General features: G+C 39.3%; 1 protein-coding gene and 1 non-coding gene across 3 annotated transcripts; both read left to right on the top strand.

Annotated features, from left to right (window-relative positions):
* Positions 1-299: 299 nt before the first annotated feature.
* On the top strand, positions 300-371 carry TRNAH-GUG (transfer RNA histidin (anticodon GUG)). Its single transcript has one exon. It is a non-coding gene; the product is annotated as a tRNA-His (tRNA).
* Positions 372-5,995: 5,624 nt separating this feature from the next.
* On the top strand, positions 5,996-13,251 carry LOC149823349 (cell division control protein 2 homolog). 2 transcript variants are annotated; one of them, XM_090020031.1, is made up of 9 exons: positions 5,996-6,106; positions 7,042-7,093; positions 7,254-7,438; positions 8,111-8,231; positions 11,786-11,959; positions 12,266-12,429; positions 12,523-12,610; positions 12,690-12,743; positions 12,977-13,251. In XM_090020031.1, the coding sequence occupies exons 2-9, from the start codon at positions 7,085-7,087 to the stop codon at positions 13,064-13,066; spliced, it is 885 nt and encodes a 294-aa protein (XP_089876157.1). In that variant the 5' UTR covers positions 5,996-6,106; positions 7,042-7,084; the 3' UTR covers positions 13,067-13,251. The 2 variants fall into 2 exon arrangements, with proteins under 2 accessions (XP_089876157.1, XP_089876158.1); XM_090020032.1 differs by lacking the exon at positions 12,690-12,743.
* Positions 13,252-16,376: the final 3,125 nt, after the last annotated feature.

Raw genomic sequence — 16,376 nt, 5'->3', positions numbered from 1 at the left:
GCGCATTGTAATTTTTACAAAAATTAACTGTAAATGTGTATAATTTAAACTTTTTTTTTTACCATTTATATTATCTTATAGGGGCCCGGCCATATGAGCGGGCAGATTATCTAGTAACTAATAGATGGAGAAGAGAAACAAAAGAAACCAACAGTATTCGTGAGTTTCCTAGTTGGAAGGCTTCTGTTTCTCAAAGAAGAGAGAGAGAGAGAGACGTGCGTGTGAATGCGTTGCGTTGGGCGAGGGAGGTTTCACAATATAGAATGAGTTGAATTACTCTTTGGTTTATGACAAATCCTGTGGCTGTAGTTTAGTGGTAAGAATTCCACGTTGTGGCCGTGGAGACCTGGGCTCGAATCCCAGCAGCCACACATTTTTGTTTTGCGGAATTTTGTTTTATTTTCTCTGTTGTTTTAACAATTATAGCCCCTTTTTTCACGTGGGACCCAATGTGAAAACTGATGTTGATCCCCAATGTAATTAACACTGTCGACAAGGATGACAGTGGACCGGGGCGGGGGACAAGGTCTTCACTCCGACCCTGTCTCAAAATCCGGACCTTCATTCCTGCACAAGTTTAGATTTTAACCTCCATCCCCCTTTCATGTCCTCCATCCCTGGTCCAAATGGGGGTGAGGTAGGGCATTGCCATCTCTAGAGAATAATTGGGGATGGAGCGGGGCGGAGATTGGGAAAAGCGTAAGTCCATCCCCACCTCCATCTCTGCAAGGGTTTTGATTTTAACCTCCATTATCGTATCGTGTCCTCCATCCCCAATCCAAATAGGGCGAGGCGGGGCAGGACCCCGTTCCCCCTCGGTCCACTGCCATCCGACCACTTAAAATGGACCCAGATCATGTTCAGCTCCCGCTCTGCATCATTTGGAAACGGGTCCAACTTGGGTCAGATATTATCATATGCAGCCTGATTAGGAGTCGGATGAAGAAAGCCTATACCAGATCAGGGCTCTAACTACGGCTGTCAACTGTTCAGATCTGGTTCAGGCTCAGGTGAGTCCGAACCCAGGTCTGACTTTAATGTGTTGTACAGGGTCTGGATCTGGGTCCATCACAAGAAAACATACCCGGATCCCATAATGATTATATGAACCAGACCTGGTTAATATATTTTTTTTTACATTGAAAAATCACGGGTCTTAATCGGAACTTGGGTCGGACATGAGTCTGGTATGAAAATTCACAAACCATACTAGTCTCCATATATAAATATAACCCTTCAGGTCTGACCCCATTTCTAATCGCTCCTCCTTTATCACCAAACCCTGACCCTATAGGTTTTGGTATGGATCAAACCCTACCCATTGACACCCCTATCTGACTAGCTCCAACCTATTTATAGACCTTGCATGATCTATAGCAACCAGTTGGGTTCGTGTACCCAACACGAGGTATGTAGGATCAAGAAATGAAATCTCAAACCCAACCCATATTAATTAAATGATATTTAAAACATATATTTAAACTTGAAAGTGCATATTAAAATATTCTGGGTCGGGTCGGATTGATTATCTGACCCAAACCTCACCCACTGACAGCAGGCTGACAGCCCTATATCAAGTGGATGATGTTGATCTCAAGGTGAACGACATCCAAAAGCATTGGAATGGTTTGTTTTTCACTTTTCTTGCATTTTTTATATGCAAAATATCCATAAAAAAAGAAAATAAAAAAGGGAAATTTATTTTTTTGCTGATTTTAACGTTTTTATGTATTTGTAAAATATCACACTTTCTTTTGGCTTTTATTTTTTTAAATGCAGATCTTTCTTTGTCACTGTGCCGACGACCTAGTCGCGCTGGCTTAGCCTGTCATACTTAGGGTCTTTGTCCATGTCAGCATAAAACTCCGAGGGCTTACCTCTCCACTCTAAGGAGTCGCCAAGCTTCAGCTTACGCAGGAGGTGACACCCATGGGATTTGAACCTAGACTGCCCGTCAAACAATCTAAGCTCTATCCCACTGCCAAATCGCTTGGGTCTAGCCATCAAACTTGATACCACCATGCTCACAAGCACTACAACAAATGGGATCTATAGAGGCATTCAAACAGTGACAATTCACCACTGTCCGTTGTAGGGCCTTGCACACCTGGCTAAGTGGGTCAGTTTAGGTCGAGAGTTTGATACCTGGGACTGTAAAGCACAAACCAAATGTAAAACTAAGGCCGCTGAGTAGAGGGGACTACTCATGGAGTTTTACATTGCGAACACTGGGCAGGTTACAGTCAACATAACACCTCTCAACCCATGCCGGGATGACCAAACAATCTGCGGGCAGGTTATATGCGCCCCCCCCCCCCCCGGAACACGCATTGTAGCTACAATGTGTGTTATTGGGTCCCCACTGAGCGCCGCATGGTGCTAGGTGGGGTGTACGGGAGAGATGAGCACCACGCGACACTCAGTGGGGACCTAGGAACATACACTATAGCTATAGTGCGTGTTCCGGGGGTACACACACAACACCCTCTCGTAGTTTCTCTATGATAAATTAAAAAAAAAATAATAATACTGCCATGTGCGGTCGCATGATCAAATTTGAATGCCGAAATAATGCTTCATGCAAATACAATAAAAGTAGTAAATCCATTTTCACTTATGCATATCCCTGTTTCTTCCTGTAAATTAGGGGTGGCAATTGGGTCGAGTTGGTGGGTTGGTTTTACGGGTTGGTGGGTCAGAATACCTCAACACGAATACGACTCGTTTATTAAACGGGTCGGATGTGGCAAACACGAACATGACCCATTTATTAAACGAGTAACCCGACACGGTTAACCCATTTAATAAATGGGTCGGCTCGACACGACACGATTACACAACACGGTGACCCGTTTATTAAACGGGTCGAACTGATAACATAGACACGATAACCGACTCGAGTAACCCAAATAACACAATTAAAAACACAAAAAGAGTGGTGGTGTGCGCCTGTGTGGTGATGACAATGAGGTGGAGAGGAGAGGTCTCGGGCTCTCGGTTGCGGCTGGGTAGGAAGGAGTTAGGTGGGTGACTAAAGTGTAAAGTTAGGAGTTAGGGTTAGATAAGTTAATATATATATAAACGGGTTGCAGGTTGACGGATTTGTGTAAATGGGTTGACCCGCCCGCCTAACCCGTTCATTAAACGGGTCAAACGGGTTGGCATACCCCTAACACGAACACAACCCGTTTAATAAACGGGTTAGGTGGGTCGACCCATTTATGACACAAACCCATTTAAGCCAAACCCTAACCCGGCTAAGAAGCGAGTTGGCGGGTCGGGCCAGATTTTGCCACCCCTACTGTAAATATAAAAACAAACAAACTTGCATACATATCTTTGTTTTGATTTATAACCTGAAAAAACTGCACTCGACATGAAGACCTGCCCGCGCTGGCTCAGCCTGCGTGCCAGCTGCATAAAACTCCTAGTATAGGACCCTCACCCCTGGGGCCTATGGTAGGTGTCTCTTTGCGCAGAACGGTGATGCCCATGGAAATTAAACCTTGACCGGCCGTCTAGCAGCGAAGACCCCACCTCATTACACCAACCTCCTTGGACCACTTGCATGCATAACTCACATTCATCATTACCATCAGATCCTTATGGTAGTGTCATACATATCTTCCCATTGGCTCTCTCCACAATCATGCTTGTGAATGATCAATGAAATCATAAATATGTGGCTCTCTTCACACTTAGTCTTGTGAATGATCGATGAAAAATCACACGAGAGAGGATACATACTAGAATGCCTGCAGCACATGAATCATGGCACTAACTACATGTAGGGATGGCAGTGGGGCGGGGGACAAGGTCTCCACCCCCGCCCCGCCTCAAGATTTTATCCTCCACCCCCGCCTCCATTCCCGGCGGGGATGGATTTTATCCTCCACCCCCGCCTTCATCCCCGTTTCATGTCCTCCATCCCCGGTTCAAACGGGGATGAGGCGGGGCGGGGATATTGCGGGGAAAAGTGGTTGGGGCGGGGATCGTGGCGGGGACAGGGCGGGCCGGGGAAAAGTGCACGTCCATCCCCGCCTCCATCCCCGGATGGGGATGGATTTTAACCTTCGTCCCTGCCTCCATCCCCGTTTCGTACCCTTCATCCTTGGTCCAAACAGGGCGAGGCGGGGCGGGGCCCAGCTTTCCCCCGGTCCACTGTCATCCCTAACTACATGCATATTAAGTAACTTTGCATCAGTAAATGAATCATGGAACTGATTGGACGCGGCCTGATCGGGTTAGCATTGTCTCGTTCACTTTGAAGGGATAATTACATAATATTATGTAAACATTGTTTTTTTCAACCCCATTGTAAAAATGGGGTTGTTCCTTTTTGGGACGAATGGGTGTTAACCGGGTCGGGTATGATCCGATCACCACTTGTATTGGATCTGGTAAGGTCAGAGTTTGGTAACAAAGGAAGGATTCCAATTAATTATTTGGGTCGGACCCATCATATCCAGTTAGCATATGGAGCTGGGGATAGTTTATGAAATTTCATACCAAACCCAGGTCCTACTGGAGTTCGGATCAAGATCCAGAAATTTTCAATGTAAAAAACATTAAAATAATATTTTACCGGAAAACTGCTGTATGTAATCCTTATTGAACTCGGGTATGATTTTTCTTATGGTGGATGTAATCCAATCTGGGTTCAAATTTATACCAACACCTATTAATTGGATCTGGGCCAAACTCACCAATTCTGATGGAGGATCCGACCCGTTTATACCCCAAGAGGGCCAGACATTACTTTGTCTAAGACTCTAAACGATTTGATGGCACTGAAGAGTACAAACAATAGCGGCCGGTGACTTATGACCTAAAATAAACTGTCAGATTCGGATCACTCAATCAAACCCGATCCAAATACATGGATACTTGATAGGGACGTAAAAGCTTCGGATTCGGATTGGATGTGACCAATAACATGTTCAACCAATCGGATGTTGGCCAAATGATTTGAATTTGGATGGTGAAAAGCTCATATGAGATCCGCTTTTTTACATGTAAACGGATTCGGATATCTATCAAATTCAGATATTTTGTCGAATTTGGCAGCAGAAAAACAAAATCATATCCACAGCCGATTATAATCGGATATGGATTTGGCTTACCAAATCCAACTAAACGGAATCGAATTGGATCGGATTTGACATCCTTAATACTGGACATTCTCCAGGTTATGAGACGAGCGAAGTGCCAGAGCAATTCACAAAAAGCATCAATATGAACCAACTATTTACAAACGGCCCACTAGCAGTTATGTTTATTACGTTCGACTGCTTTAAATATAAAATAACATTTTTTCAGAACATTTTTGCCCTTATAAAATAACAAGTCAATAATAAGGGTACTTTAGCTCACAAATCACATTATGGGATTTTTCTCAGAAAAGATTTTACGACAAATTAAAAGAATTTGTTTAACTTGATAAATATTCATATATTTATAAGAATATATATAAGCATTTACACTAACAATATAAAAATATAGAAAAAAACAAATATCATGTTAATGACATGATAAAACAAGATATTTTCAAATAAGTGATATTTTGAAACATGGCATTTTTTTCAGGATTATATATATATATATTTATATATATATATATATATATATATATATATATATATATATATATATATATATACTTTTGAAAAGTTCTCAATAAAAAACCTAGATTTTTAAAAAATGGATCATATTTGTGATTATAATTGTAGCACTTATTTTCCACAAAAAAAACGCCAACTGAATGTTTTTAGGCCCAAACTCCTCTTTTTGAGACATTGAGCCGCTTTCTGAAATAGCTGATAATTTGGACGTTTTTTTTGTAAATTGAGCTGCTTTCTGAAATAGATGATAATTTGAGTGTTTTCTTGTAAATTACTTCTAAAAAAAATTAGCGGGGAGCGTTTTAAAGATAGTGACCCGACTGCGTCTGACTTTCTTCTCTCCCCTATAAATTCGTAGCGGGAGGGTCCCGACCCTCTCTCTCTCTCTCTCCCACTACATCCACTCCCCGGCCGTCACAAACTCGCCGGAATCCGGCCGCGGATGAGCGGCTGAGGTTCCCGGAAGGCAGGCGCTCGGTCGGAAGGTAACTCCGTTCGCTCCTTCTCCTCTACGATTTCGCTTCGCCTTCTCCTTTCTCCTTCGCCTCGCTTTCTTTTGGCCGAACGCCTTCTCCTTTTCCCCCTATTTCGCTTCTTTTCTCTCCTTCCTGAGCGCGATTCTCGCTTGTTTCTGGAGAGACTGCGATAGAACTTAGGGTTTCCGTTTCTCTGCCGAGTTTTCATTGCCTCCGTTAGTGGCTCGTACTCGCCGCGTTTCGTTTCTGCTTGCTCTCGATGGTTCGGTGAAATCTCTGCCTGCATTGTGCATCGGATCGTCAATCGGCGGAGATTCCTATCTGGAATGAACGAGATTCCAGTGCGGATGATTTTATCTTTATTTGTTTTTTCATTTTTTAAGTGCTGATTATTAACAGTTTGTTCTTTCTGGCTTCGGTTAATGTTTTCGCTTTGATAGCTGAAGTATTTTGTTTTTATTGGTTGAATATTTCATGCATTGCTATATTCCATTGAATTTTCTGGGTTCTGTTACAGCTTTTTATGCAGTTTTCTCTTCAGTTCGTCCGAGCAATGCATTCGTTTTCTTTATTCTGGGAGAATTCATCCAGTTCTGTTTCTGTTCAGCAAGTTTGATTGTCGTTTTTAAGTCTCGATCCTATTCGTTGAAGCTGTTCTTTTGTGTTCTTTGATGGGCTGGTGTGTGTCTCACATGCTTAGGAAATTACTGTGGTTTTGTATTATTCTGTTAATGTGTTGTTTCATTAAAACGTTTCTTTTATGGGTTTGTTTGTGTTTTTCTATGGAAGTACTTGAGAAGCTTTGTTTTGCAATGCTGAGGTTCGAGTGGAGTTGGCCATGCTTCGGTTTTCTGTGGGCTTGATCCTTTTTTTTTTAATATTCCATAATTCCTTGGACAAGGCCTGTTTTTGTTTGTAATCATCTTTTTTTTATTTGCTTTTAGGTCTAGTGTTTTCTATTTATAAAGGCGTGGTGGTCAGGAGTTGATGGAGCAGGTTAGTGTGTTCTTGTGGAAAACTATTCCCCTTTTGGTGTTATTTGTAATTTGAAATTTAGTTTTTGTCATGTTTTCTTGAACAAATATTTCTGGTAGAAAATTCTTTATTGTGTTTGAACTTTAAACTAACAATGTTCAACTGTTCGCAATGTCAATAGTATGAGAAAGTTGAGAAGATTGGGGAAGGGACCTATGGTGTTGTGTATAAGGCTCGTGACCGCGTGACCAATGAGACAATTGCCCTTAAGAAGATCCGTCTTGAGCAGGAAGATGAGGGTGTCCCCAGCACGGCAATACGCGAGATCTCCTTGCTCAAAGAGATGCAGCATGGGAATATAGTCAGGTTCTACTGCTGCCTCTGTTTTTGTGTAATTTGTATATTGCTTCTTCTTTTTTCTGTCTCTGTTGATTAGCAGTTAGTAGGCTTTCATGCTGGATGTTTCATTGATTATGTTTCTTTGGAATTTCTCATTCCACAGTCTTATGAACTGGGTCCATACTCACTATTATTGAACTCTTCTATTTTTTCAAATAATGAATACTTGGGAAATGATTTTTGTCGCAAAACTTGTGATGAGGAATGTCATGACTTGTTACTGTCTCTCATCAAATGTAATAAACAAATGCTTTCAGAGGCAAAGAGAAATTGAATGGTTCAATTACAAGAACTCTGTTTATTTAGTTATTTTAGTTGCCTATTTTGTACAAAGTTGGCTTTGGATTGCTGAAGTTTGCTTTTGCAACTGCTATGCTGTAAATTGGCCTTGTGCTTGTGCTTGACTTAGAAATTTTCTTCTCCCTGATGAACTTACTCTATGGTTGTTGCAGATCCAGCTTCTTCTATTTCAGTAAAATACATTTAGTGGTTATTCCATCTATTAATCTGAATGCCTGTAATATGATTCATGTCTTGACTTCTTTATGTCATCTTGATATCTGTACTTATATTCACTGTTTGAGGTTAGATAAAATGCTTGTCAGCCTTCACTGATGATAGGGTTATTGTGAATTACAGGTTGCAAGATGTTGTACACAGTGAAAAGCGCTTGTACTTGGTTTTTGAGTATCTTGACCTAGACCTCAAGAAGCACATGGATTCTTGCCCAGAACTTTCTAAGAGCCCTCGATTAATAAAAGTAGGTGAGATCTTTCCTTCCTGTGTAGGAATACAACTGCATGTTATTGAAGCTGGATAATGCTATAGTTCTTAGTTCTTACAAATTTGGGTAATGATTTTTCTGTTTTTGGAGTTATAATTTTCTTCAGCACATTTTTTGGGAGTCACTATTGATAAATCTGTCCCTTTGTCTGAGGTTCTCAGTATAGCCACTTCTTGTCTGTTGTCCATTACTCTATGGGCTACACTTAAAGGAAATATTCAGTTCTCTGTACTAACAAGGGTTGCATAGGGTTTATTGTCCACACTTTAAGTGTATATACTTGTGGATATGCATGCATGCCTTTGCATGTTCTATTTGTTACATTTTTTAAACTTTCTCCCACCTAGGTTGTCTCATATAGGTGAATTGGATCAAGTTCATGTGGACTTGAGAGTTGTCTTCTGACAATGTTGAAGTCTTTCGTTGTCTTAGAACAGTTATACACAATGTTGTGAGTATCGTACCGTATTGTATGATACGGTATGATACATATCATTACTTTGGGGTTTTATGATACGATACACACTCATATCGTGATAGAGTATGTATTGTACCCATATCAGGTGTATTGTATGGTACACCCTATATTGTGCAGTGTCATACAATACAGGGTGTATCGTACGATACACCTTCAGTGCACTTTAAAAAGGCCGAGAGTTACTTTTTTCATTTTGGGTTTTAAATACTTTTTTATAGCCGTTTTCTCCATTTGTCTAGAGGCCATTAGAAGTGCATTTTCACCGTTTTTTCACCCAAAAAGTGGGTTAAGGTAAAAAAATGCATTTCCACAATTTTTCACTCAAGAAATAAGTCAAGTTAAAAAATCTTTATTATGAGTAAAATTACAAAGCTACTCTTCAAAAATAATCGTCAGCAAAGATGGCATAAGATGATCCGGCATGGCAATGGGGCACTCAAGTAATGAGTGAAAAACAATTAAAAATCGAGTGCAACTATTGTCATAATATTTTTGTTTATGTAGCACAAAAGTATGAGTCTTGTGGCATGTTCTTAATTGCAAGATATTTAATATTTTGCATTGTTCTTGTGAGATATGCATGCAATATTATCTATGATTCTATATTAGTTGATGTTTGATGATGCCTTATGTGGCTCATAGAGACATAAATGCAATATTATCTATGATTGTATTTTGTGCAATTCATCATTGTTTCATGTGATGATTTTTTAGAATGTTTCTGATTTTTTTTTTTTTTTGGAAATTTTTTATTACAAATTTATGATACGATACGGTGTTACTTTGGGCCCGACCAATATACGATACTTACAACCTTGGTTATACATTACTGACAAATTCAGTATAATTGTGTCCTTTACATGGCAAATATACTTCAACTGAAACAAACCTCCAAAACTTGATATGGACAAGCTAACAGACTTGACATGAACCTAGGACACACAAGTGACCAGCCTAAAGTTCATATGGACATGAAGTCTGCTGTTCAAATAACAAAAGTTGTGCATAACCTAGCCAGTTGGCCTACACATGTAATTTGGAAGCCATTGTTTGCATAAAATCGACATCTCTGGTCACATGCATAGGATCAGTAAACTATCTCGAACTTTATGTAACTTGGGCACTGCATTTGTGAATATCTGTTGAGAGTGTGCTTGTAATGGATCCCTTAAAGTTGAAAGCGCTCTGCCATCTAGAGAATTTAAGTATTTTATTCGCTGTTTGAAGATAGTTGAATTCATTATCACATTGTCATGAAGACTTTAAGAATGTGGCAAAACTTGGACCATGCATGGCATGAAAATTATTGATGATTTGGCTGTCTTCTCTTCTATGAACCTGGTGGTGGTTTCTTGGTCATATCACTTTTGAGACAAATAACATCTGGTAGATTGATTGATTGATTAATTATCCCACCTAAGTCATGTATCTTAGGAATGTATTTGTGATTAGCAGTATTATTCTGTTGTAATTCACTGCATTACTAATTGCCTATAAAGTATATGTGGTTCTTGGTTTTCTTATCATCATAAGTGCAGGACTAGATTGGAGGTTTAATCGGTTCTCGTACATTTCTGTTCTCAAACAACATTGCACTCGAGGTTATCTACAGTTTAGCTTCACGGTCATAAATAAGGAAATTCTGGGTGTTGGTGTTCCATGATTGAGGAAAATTTTTTGTATTTGTTTTAAGCAGCTTTTTGTCATCATTAATGTTTGCTACTATATCTGCAGAAAAACTCGTTCCTGTGTAAATCTTGCTGTCTAGAACTGTCCAATTGCATAGAGATAATAAAAAGTAAGCTAGTTTCCACTCACATGATGTGTTTTAATGTATGTGCGATTTATTCAGAATGTGAGGTGATAGACCTGACACCTGCAGTTTATGCTGACCAATGAGGTACTTCTGCTTCTAACAACTGGAAGAACGGTCATGCTACTTATGATGCATAGGTGTTGAGATGATGAAGATTCAACCATCAGAATTTGGCAGTGTGCACCTCATTGAAATCTTGTGCAGAAGTCACAAATTTTATTTACATAAACTTTTGTCTACCTATTATTTAGGACTTTTTTTTCACTTCCAGTTTTATCTGAGATGTGATGTTTTCCAGTCCAGTTTCAGTGACAACAGGCATATAACCTTAGTTTGTGCATAGTTGGCAGTCGTTTTCAAGTTATTTATGTCATCTCCAGTTCTTTCACATTTATGCCGCACCATATCATATACTTGTCTGCAACGTTTACACGTTGGTAACATGTCATTTTTTTTTCTCATACATGTCCACTTTCAAGACATATTATGGGCTCCATTCATCCCTTACAAAACGTTATATTGATATTCATTACAGGTTTTGAGCATATAACATATTGAATGTAATTTCTGGTAGTGTGACTGTTGATCTTGAAACGATGCCTCTCCAGTTATTAATGCTGGATGCTTCTCCATTTAACATGGTATTTGTACAAATAAAAAGCTTCTGTTGCCTTCACTAAAATGTATTGGTTATTTTTCCAATACAGTGAAGATCAGCCTATGGAGAGGTTGTTGAGGTTGTCATCATGTAACTAGAATAGGATATAACCTGCCAATGGCCATCTTAGAAGTGCTTGTGAAAATGTTTTGTTTTCAGACTAACTGAAATAGGTGTTTGCAAGAAACAACAAAGATGTAGTGGGAGAAGTTGATCTGTTGTGGTTTTGGTGCGAGCAGTATAGGGTGTAGGGTGTAACCATGCCTTTTAATATAGAAATTAAGTGGGTTATTCTCCCTCTCTCATACAAGCACGCACTGTCATACATATGTTTATACATCTCACCTTGATATCTATTTCTAATAGCACCAGTTTGTTGCTTGATTGATTGGGTTAATCCAATGTGTGTACAATGATCTGTTTAGATCATGATTTTGAGTGGTCGTAAAAAATGGTGTCCTATTGTCTCCTAGGCAGATGTTAGATGGATGCTACTACTGAGATAGTGGAATCAATATTAAGGTTGATTCCAAACTGGTTATAGTCATCTTATTGTTTTTGTTTTCTTGTTTATGCAGACATTCCTTTATCAGATACTTCGCGGGATAGCTTATTGCCATTCTCATAGGGTTCTTCACAGGGATCTAAAGCCACAAAATTTGCTGATAGATCGCCGTACTAATGCTTTAAAGCTTGCAGATTTTGGACTGGCTAGGGCTTTTGGTATCCCAGTGCGGACATTTACTCATGAGGTATGCGTGTGATTAACTGCGCCCCCCCCCCCCCCCCCCATCACCACCACACACACACACACGCACACACCCTCCCCTGCCAGCTATTGATTGGTTTAGTTTGATCTTTATGTTGCATAAAGTTGGTTGGTCCTTGAATTGCCTTTTATCAAGTTAAGCTGCCTAGTGTTATATCCTACATGAAGAACAACTTAATTGATATGTACGTTTATACTTTTGCATGTTAGCAGTTGGTTGATCATAATCTCATGTTTCAGGTTAACTTCCTTTTCTAGTTTAGCTGTTGGTCTGACATGAGCCTTGCAGGTTGTGACATTGTGGTACAGGGCACCAGAGATCCTCCTTGCTTCCCGCCATTACTCAACACCTGTTGATGTTTGGTCTGTAGGATGCATCTTTGCAGAGATGGTGAACCAACGACCGTTGTTCCCTGGTGATTCTGAGATTGATGAGCTTTTCAAAATATTCAGGTTTGGTCATGTTGATTCCTATGCTAAATAATCATTCATGATCTTTGTGTATATCAACATCCTTGCTCAACAAAAGAACTTCCTTTTCTGAAGAGTCCTGGGCACCCCTAATGAAGAAACTTGGCCTGGGGTGACATCATTGCCTGACTACAAGTCAACATTTCCAAAGTGGACTCCAAAGGTAAGAGTCTCTCTCTCTCTCTCTCTCTCTCTCATTTGTGTGTGTGTGGTTTTGTATTCCTCATTCTTCTGTTCTACAGGATCTGGCAACTGTTGTTCCTGGTCTTGATCCGGTTGGCATTGATCTTCTTAAGGTGACTATTGTTTCTGCTGAATTTGGTGAAAGTGAAACTCGCTACTGCAAGTTCAATGATTTTTTTTAAGAAAAAAGAATTGCATCTAACACTGCAAGTTTGATGGGTGACTAATGTAGCAGACCACATTTCCGCTTTGTGATTTTATTTGTTGGAGACGTGAACCAAGATTGCCTAAATCTGAAAGTAGTCTTATGTTATCATCTCTCACTAGGCAGTTGTCTGTTTGGCAGAAAATGCTATGCTTGGAACCAAGTAAAAGAATCACCGCTCGCAGTGCTCTGGAGCACGAGTACTTCCAGGACCTGGGGTTTGTTCCATGACTGTCTCTGAATATCAGGATAAAGACTGGTTACGGGTGCATTCAGATGGCATGCGAATTGGCGTTTGCTTCTGATGTATGTTCTTTTCCTTTTCTTTGTGTGTATGGATCTTACTTTAGAATTGGTGATTGAGTTTTTGCTTCAATTGAGAATACTAAGAATTGAAAGAAAAAATCTTTTTTTCTGCATCTTGATTTTGTGAACACTTGCACAAGAATCTGTACTTGATCAACCCGGCATGATTAACACTTGACTCGTTCATGTGGGATACAATTCAGCTTAGTCAGTCTCATTTGACCCTCATTTTTATGTGTCTAGAATAACTAAAGTTTTGGGTCTTGTCCCTGCCTGATCCTTTGGTTTGATCCAAGTGGTGGGTCTAACTCTACTGCCTCATGCCCCAAAGAGTTGGCCAGACCAGCAGTGCTGCTCATGCAGGGGGAATTGAACTCATGATGTTCCAAAAAATAAAAATAAAAATGCGCCTGAAGAATAATATTATTGAATCAGTATACAACACTAAAACCTTGAGAAAAACATTGTTAGACCCTCTTCTCAAGGTCTCATACTTGAGAATCTCCTTTCCTACTCTTATCCATGCCTACTACTAGGCTTTTGAAGGATTTTTTTCATGTTTTTCTCAAATCTAATGTGTTTTTACATGCTTGAATTTATAGGGATAGACTCTTGGATCGTCCGATTCGGACACCTAAGTAGGTTTTTATAAGGGTTGAAAATGGCCGCGGTTTACAATTTTCATAAATATTCAAACTGAAAAAATCACATTTTCTCATCGAAAGAACACTATTCAAGTATCGTTTTCTAGCAAATCAATCATGATGAACACATCTGAATCTGAAGGGTCAGATTTAAGAAAAATACTCTTAAAACTCCTGTTCACTCCTAACTTTGGTAGGTACCTACTCCCCACTCCTCGTAAAGTTGACCCAAGGAACCCATACACATCAAGATCCAATTTAACCCTGTGCCCTATAAAAATCTTTGATATCTGCTGGGCTGTGGGTTGTGCAAGTAATCTCGGGCCCGTATCCAGACTTGATATCTTCTGAACAGAACTGTGATTCTTCCCCACTGACACCCAACTCTTTCCTGGTTGGGACCATGTCTGGATTTCACAAGGGCCTCCAAAGATCCCGGACTTGGATCCAAGTCATATCTGACCCGAATTGGTTGAGGCCATTCACTTGTATGTCGTTGTCTCTTTGACGTTTGCAGCTCTTGAGTAACAAGGGAAAATTTCATTTAAGGCCCAACCATTTCTCTAATTCAAAAAAAGGGGCCACACTTTTCTGAAGTTCCTGATATGGGTCACATTTACTGGAAACTGCCAGAAAGGGCATCAGATTAGCATCCATCATCTCAAGGAACGTGTTTTTTGGTTTCCCGTATTTATCCTTTGGAATTGACAAATAGTCATTCATTCTCATAGGAAAGAAAAGGGGGTACTCATTTAATTCTAAATGTTGTTATTGTAATTTGACTTATAATTTAGCTTGAATTATAATTATAATAAAGATAGGCCTTTATTTGGCAGTTTCCAAAAAAAGAGAGGCTTATATCAAGAAATTAAAAAATATGAGGCTTATTTTTTAAATTAAGGGTACCCTAAATCGAATTTTCCCTAAAAATAACCAGTGATGCCCAGTCCACATCTTAACTGGTGCGTGCTTGTGTGTAAAGGGCTTGTCCTTGCCGTTTGGCAGACATGTAAAATCTACCTTTCATTATTCAAGTCAAAAGATACTCCCCCCTTATTAGAGATACATGTAAACGCCAAGTAAGAACCACTAGAATTATTAGAGATACAGAGGTATCTTTAAGGAGGCAATTCTTTTCTTGTAGGGCTGGACAGTGGGCTGGGTGGCCCGGGGATGGCCCATGATCAGGCCAGAATGGGTCAGACCTGGGCCTCTCTCTCTCTCTCTCTCTCTCTCTCTCTCTCTCTCTCTCTCTCTCTCTCTCTCTCTATATATATATATATATATATATATATATATATATATATATATATATATATATGTGTGTGTGTGTGTGTGTGTCTAAGAGAGAGATAAAAAATAAATCTAACTTAGTTGTCATCTATTTTTTAAATTTTTGTTAAAAACACATGCATTCAAGAAAATGAATGATAAAAGTCTTGCAAAAAATGACCGTATTATTCTTGTAAAATGGCACATTTCCTGAAATACCCCACAATCTGATAAAATTCACCGCGTATTCAAAATCTCTAACTGCCTACTTTTGTTGGAATCTCTAATTGCCTACTTTTGTTGGACATTTTTTGCACTTCACACATGCAAACCGGCTGAGGTTCACAAGATATATAGGTATGATGTCGAAAGTTTGTACCCTTCAATAAAAAAAAGATCACCTGCACAAAATTCGTAAAGATAGTACTATCTTTGCAAATATAGTATAACATTCGCAAAGATACCTTGCTAACCTCCCTTAAGTAAATATTTCTCAAGGAGATTTGCAAATATATGTCGATGTTCGCAGTCACCGGTTACGAGTGTCCTTGGCGTTCACACTCTAATTCGACTTGCACAAATACAATGTGACCTTTGCAAATATATGATGACCCTCGCGAAGAAAATGTGTGAACCTCCTTTAACTAAATACTCCTCGCATACGTCTGCAAATGTCTGCTGCCATTTGCAAATACTTGTGAATGTCGTCACTCATTTGTAGGCATTCTCGTTATGTTCGCAAGATGATTCACAAACATCCTTTGTATATAAAGATCATTTGACCTCATTTGTGGACTTTCTAAATATTCACATATTCAACATGAGATTCACAAATTATCTCAAGACTTTAATGTGAATTTTCCCATTTTTGTGAATCTACGTATGAGAAATAAATGTAACACTTCATTTTTTTCAAAAGAGACGGTTCACATTTTAGGGTTATTTTCTAATAAACTAGGGGTTTTGTGGTGGTCCTCAACCCATTATTTTTCAATTGTCTTTCTCCCAACAAAACTTTTCAGCGATTTTCTGGTGACTATTTTTTGGCACAATTCTTCTGCGCTATTGTTTGCTCTCCATCACGCAATGACACTTCATTGAAGAATCTTTTAGCATCCTAGACATCATTGGCAGCAAGATATTTCGGTAAGCACATCTTTAACAAATAATCAATTATTTAAAAAAAATTGGCATAAAGCAGTTATTTTTTTTAAATGACATAAATTAATTATTTTTTGAAACATTGGCATGAATCCGTTATTTTTGTGAAATTATTGCATGGTTCTCAAATTTTTTTATCTTTTCATGTTCAATAGCTT

This window comes from Nuphar pumila, chromosome 10 (genome assembly GCF_984573655.1).
Source record: "Nuphar pumila chromosome 10, dmNupPumi1.hap1.1, whole genome shotgun sequence".
Taxonomy (NCBI): Eukaryota; Viridiplantae; Streptophyta; class Magnoliopsida; order Nymphaeales; family Nymphaeaceae; genus Nuphar; species Nuphar pumila.
Note: the sequence above shows the minus strand (reverse complement) of the source record. Positions and strands in the feature narration are given on the sequence as shown.

Excerpts from the sequence above, each read along its gene's own strand:
- LOC149823349 (XM_090020031.1), top strand. Across the intron at positions 8,232-11,785 it reads AGAGCCCTCGATTAATAAAA|ACATTCCTTTATCAGATACT; the intron begins GTAGGTGAGATC and ends TTGTTTATGCAG. Across the intron at positions 12,430-12,522 it reads GAGCTTTTCAAAATATTCAG|AGTCCTGGGCACCCCTAATG; the intron begins GTTTGGTCATGT and ends CCTTTTCTGAAG.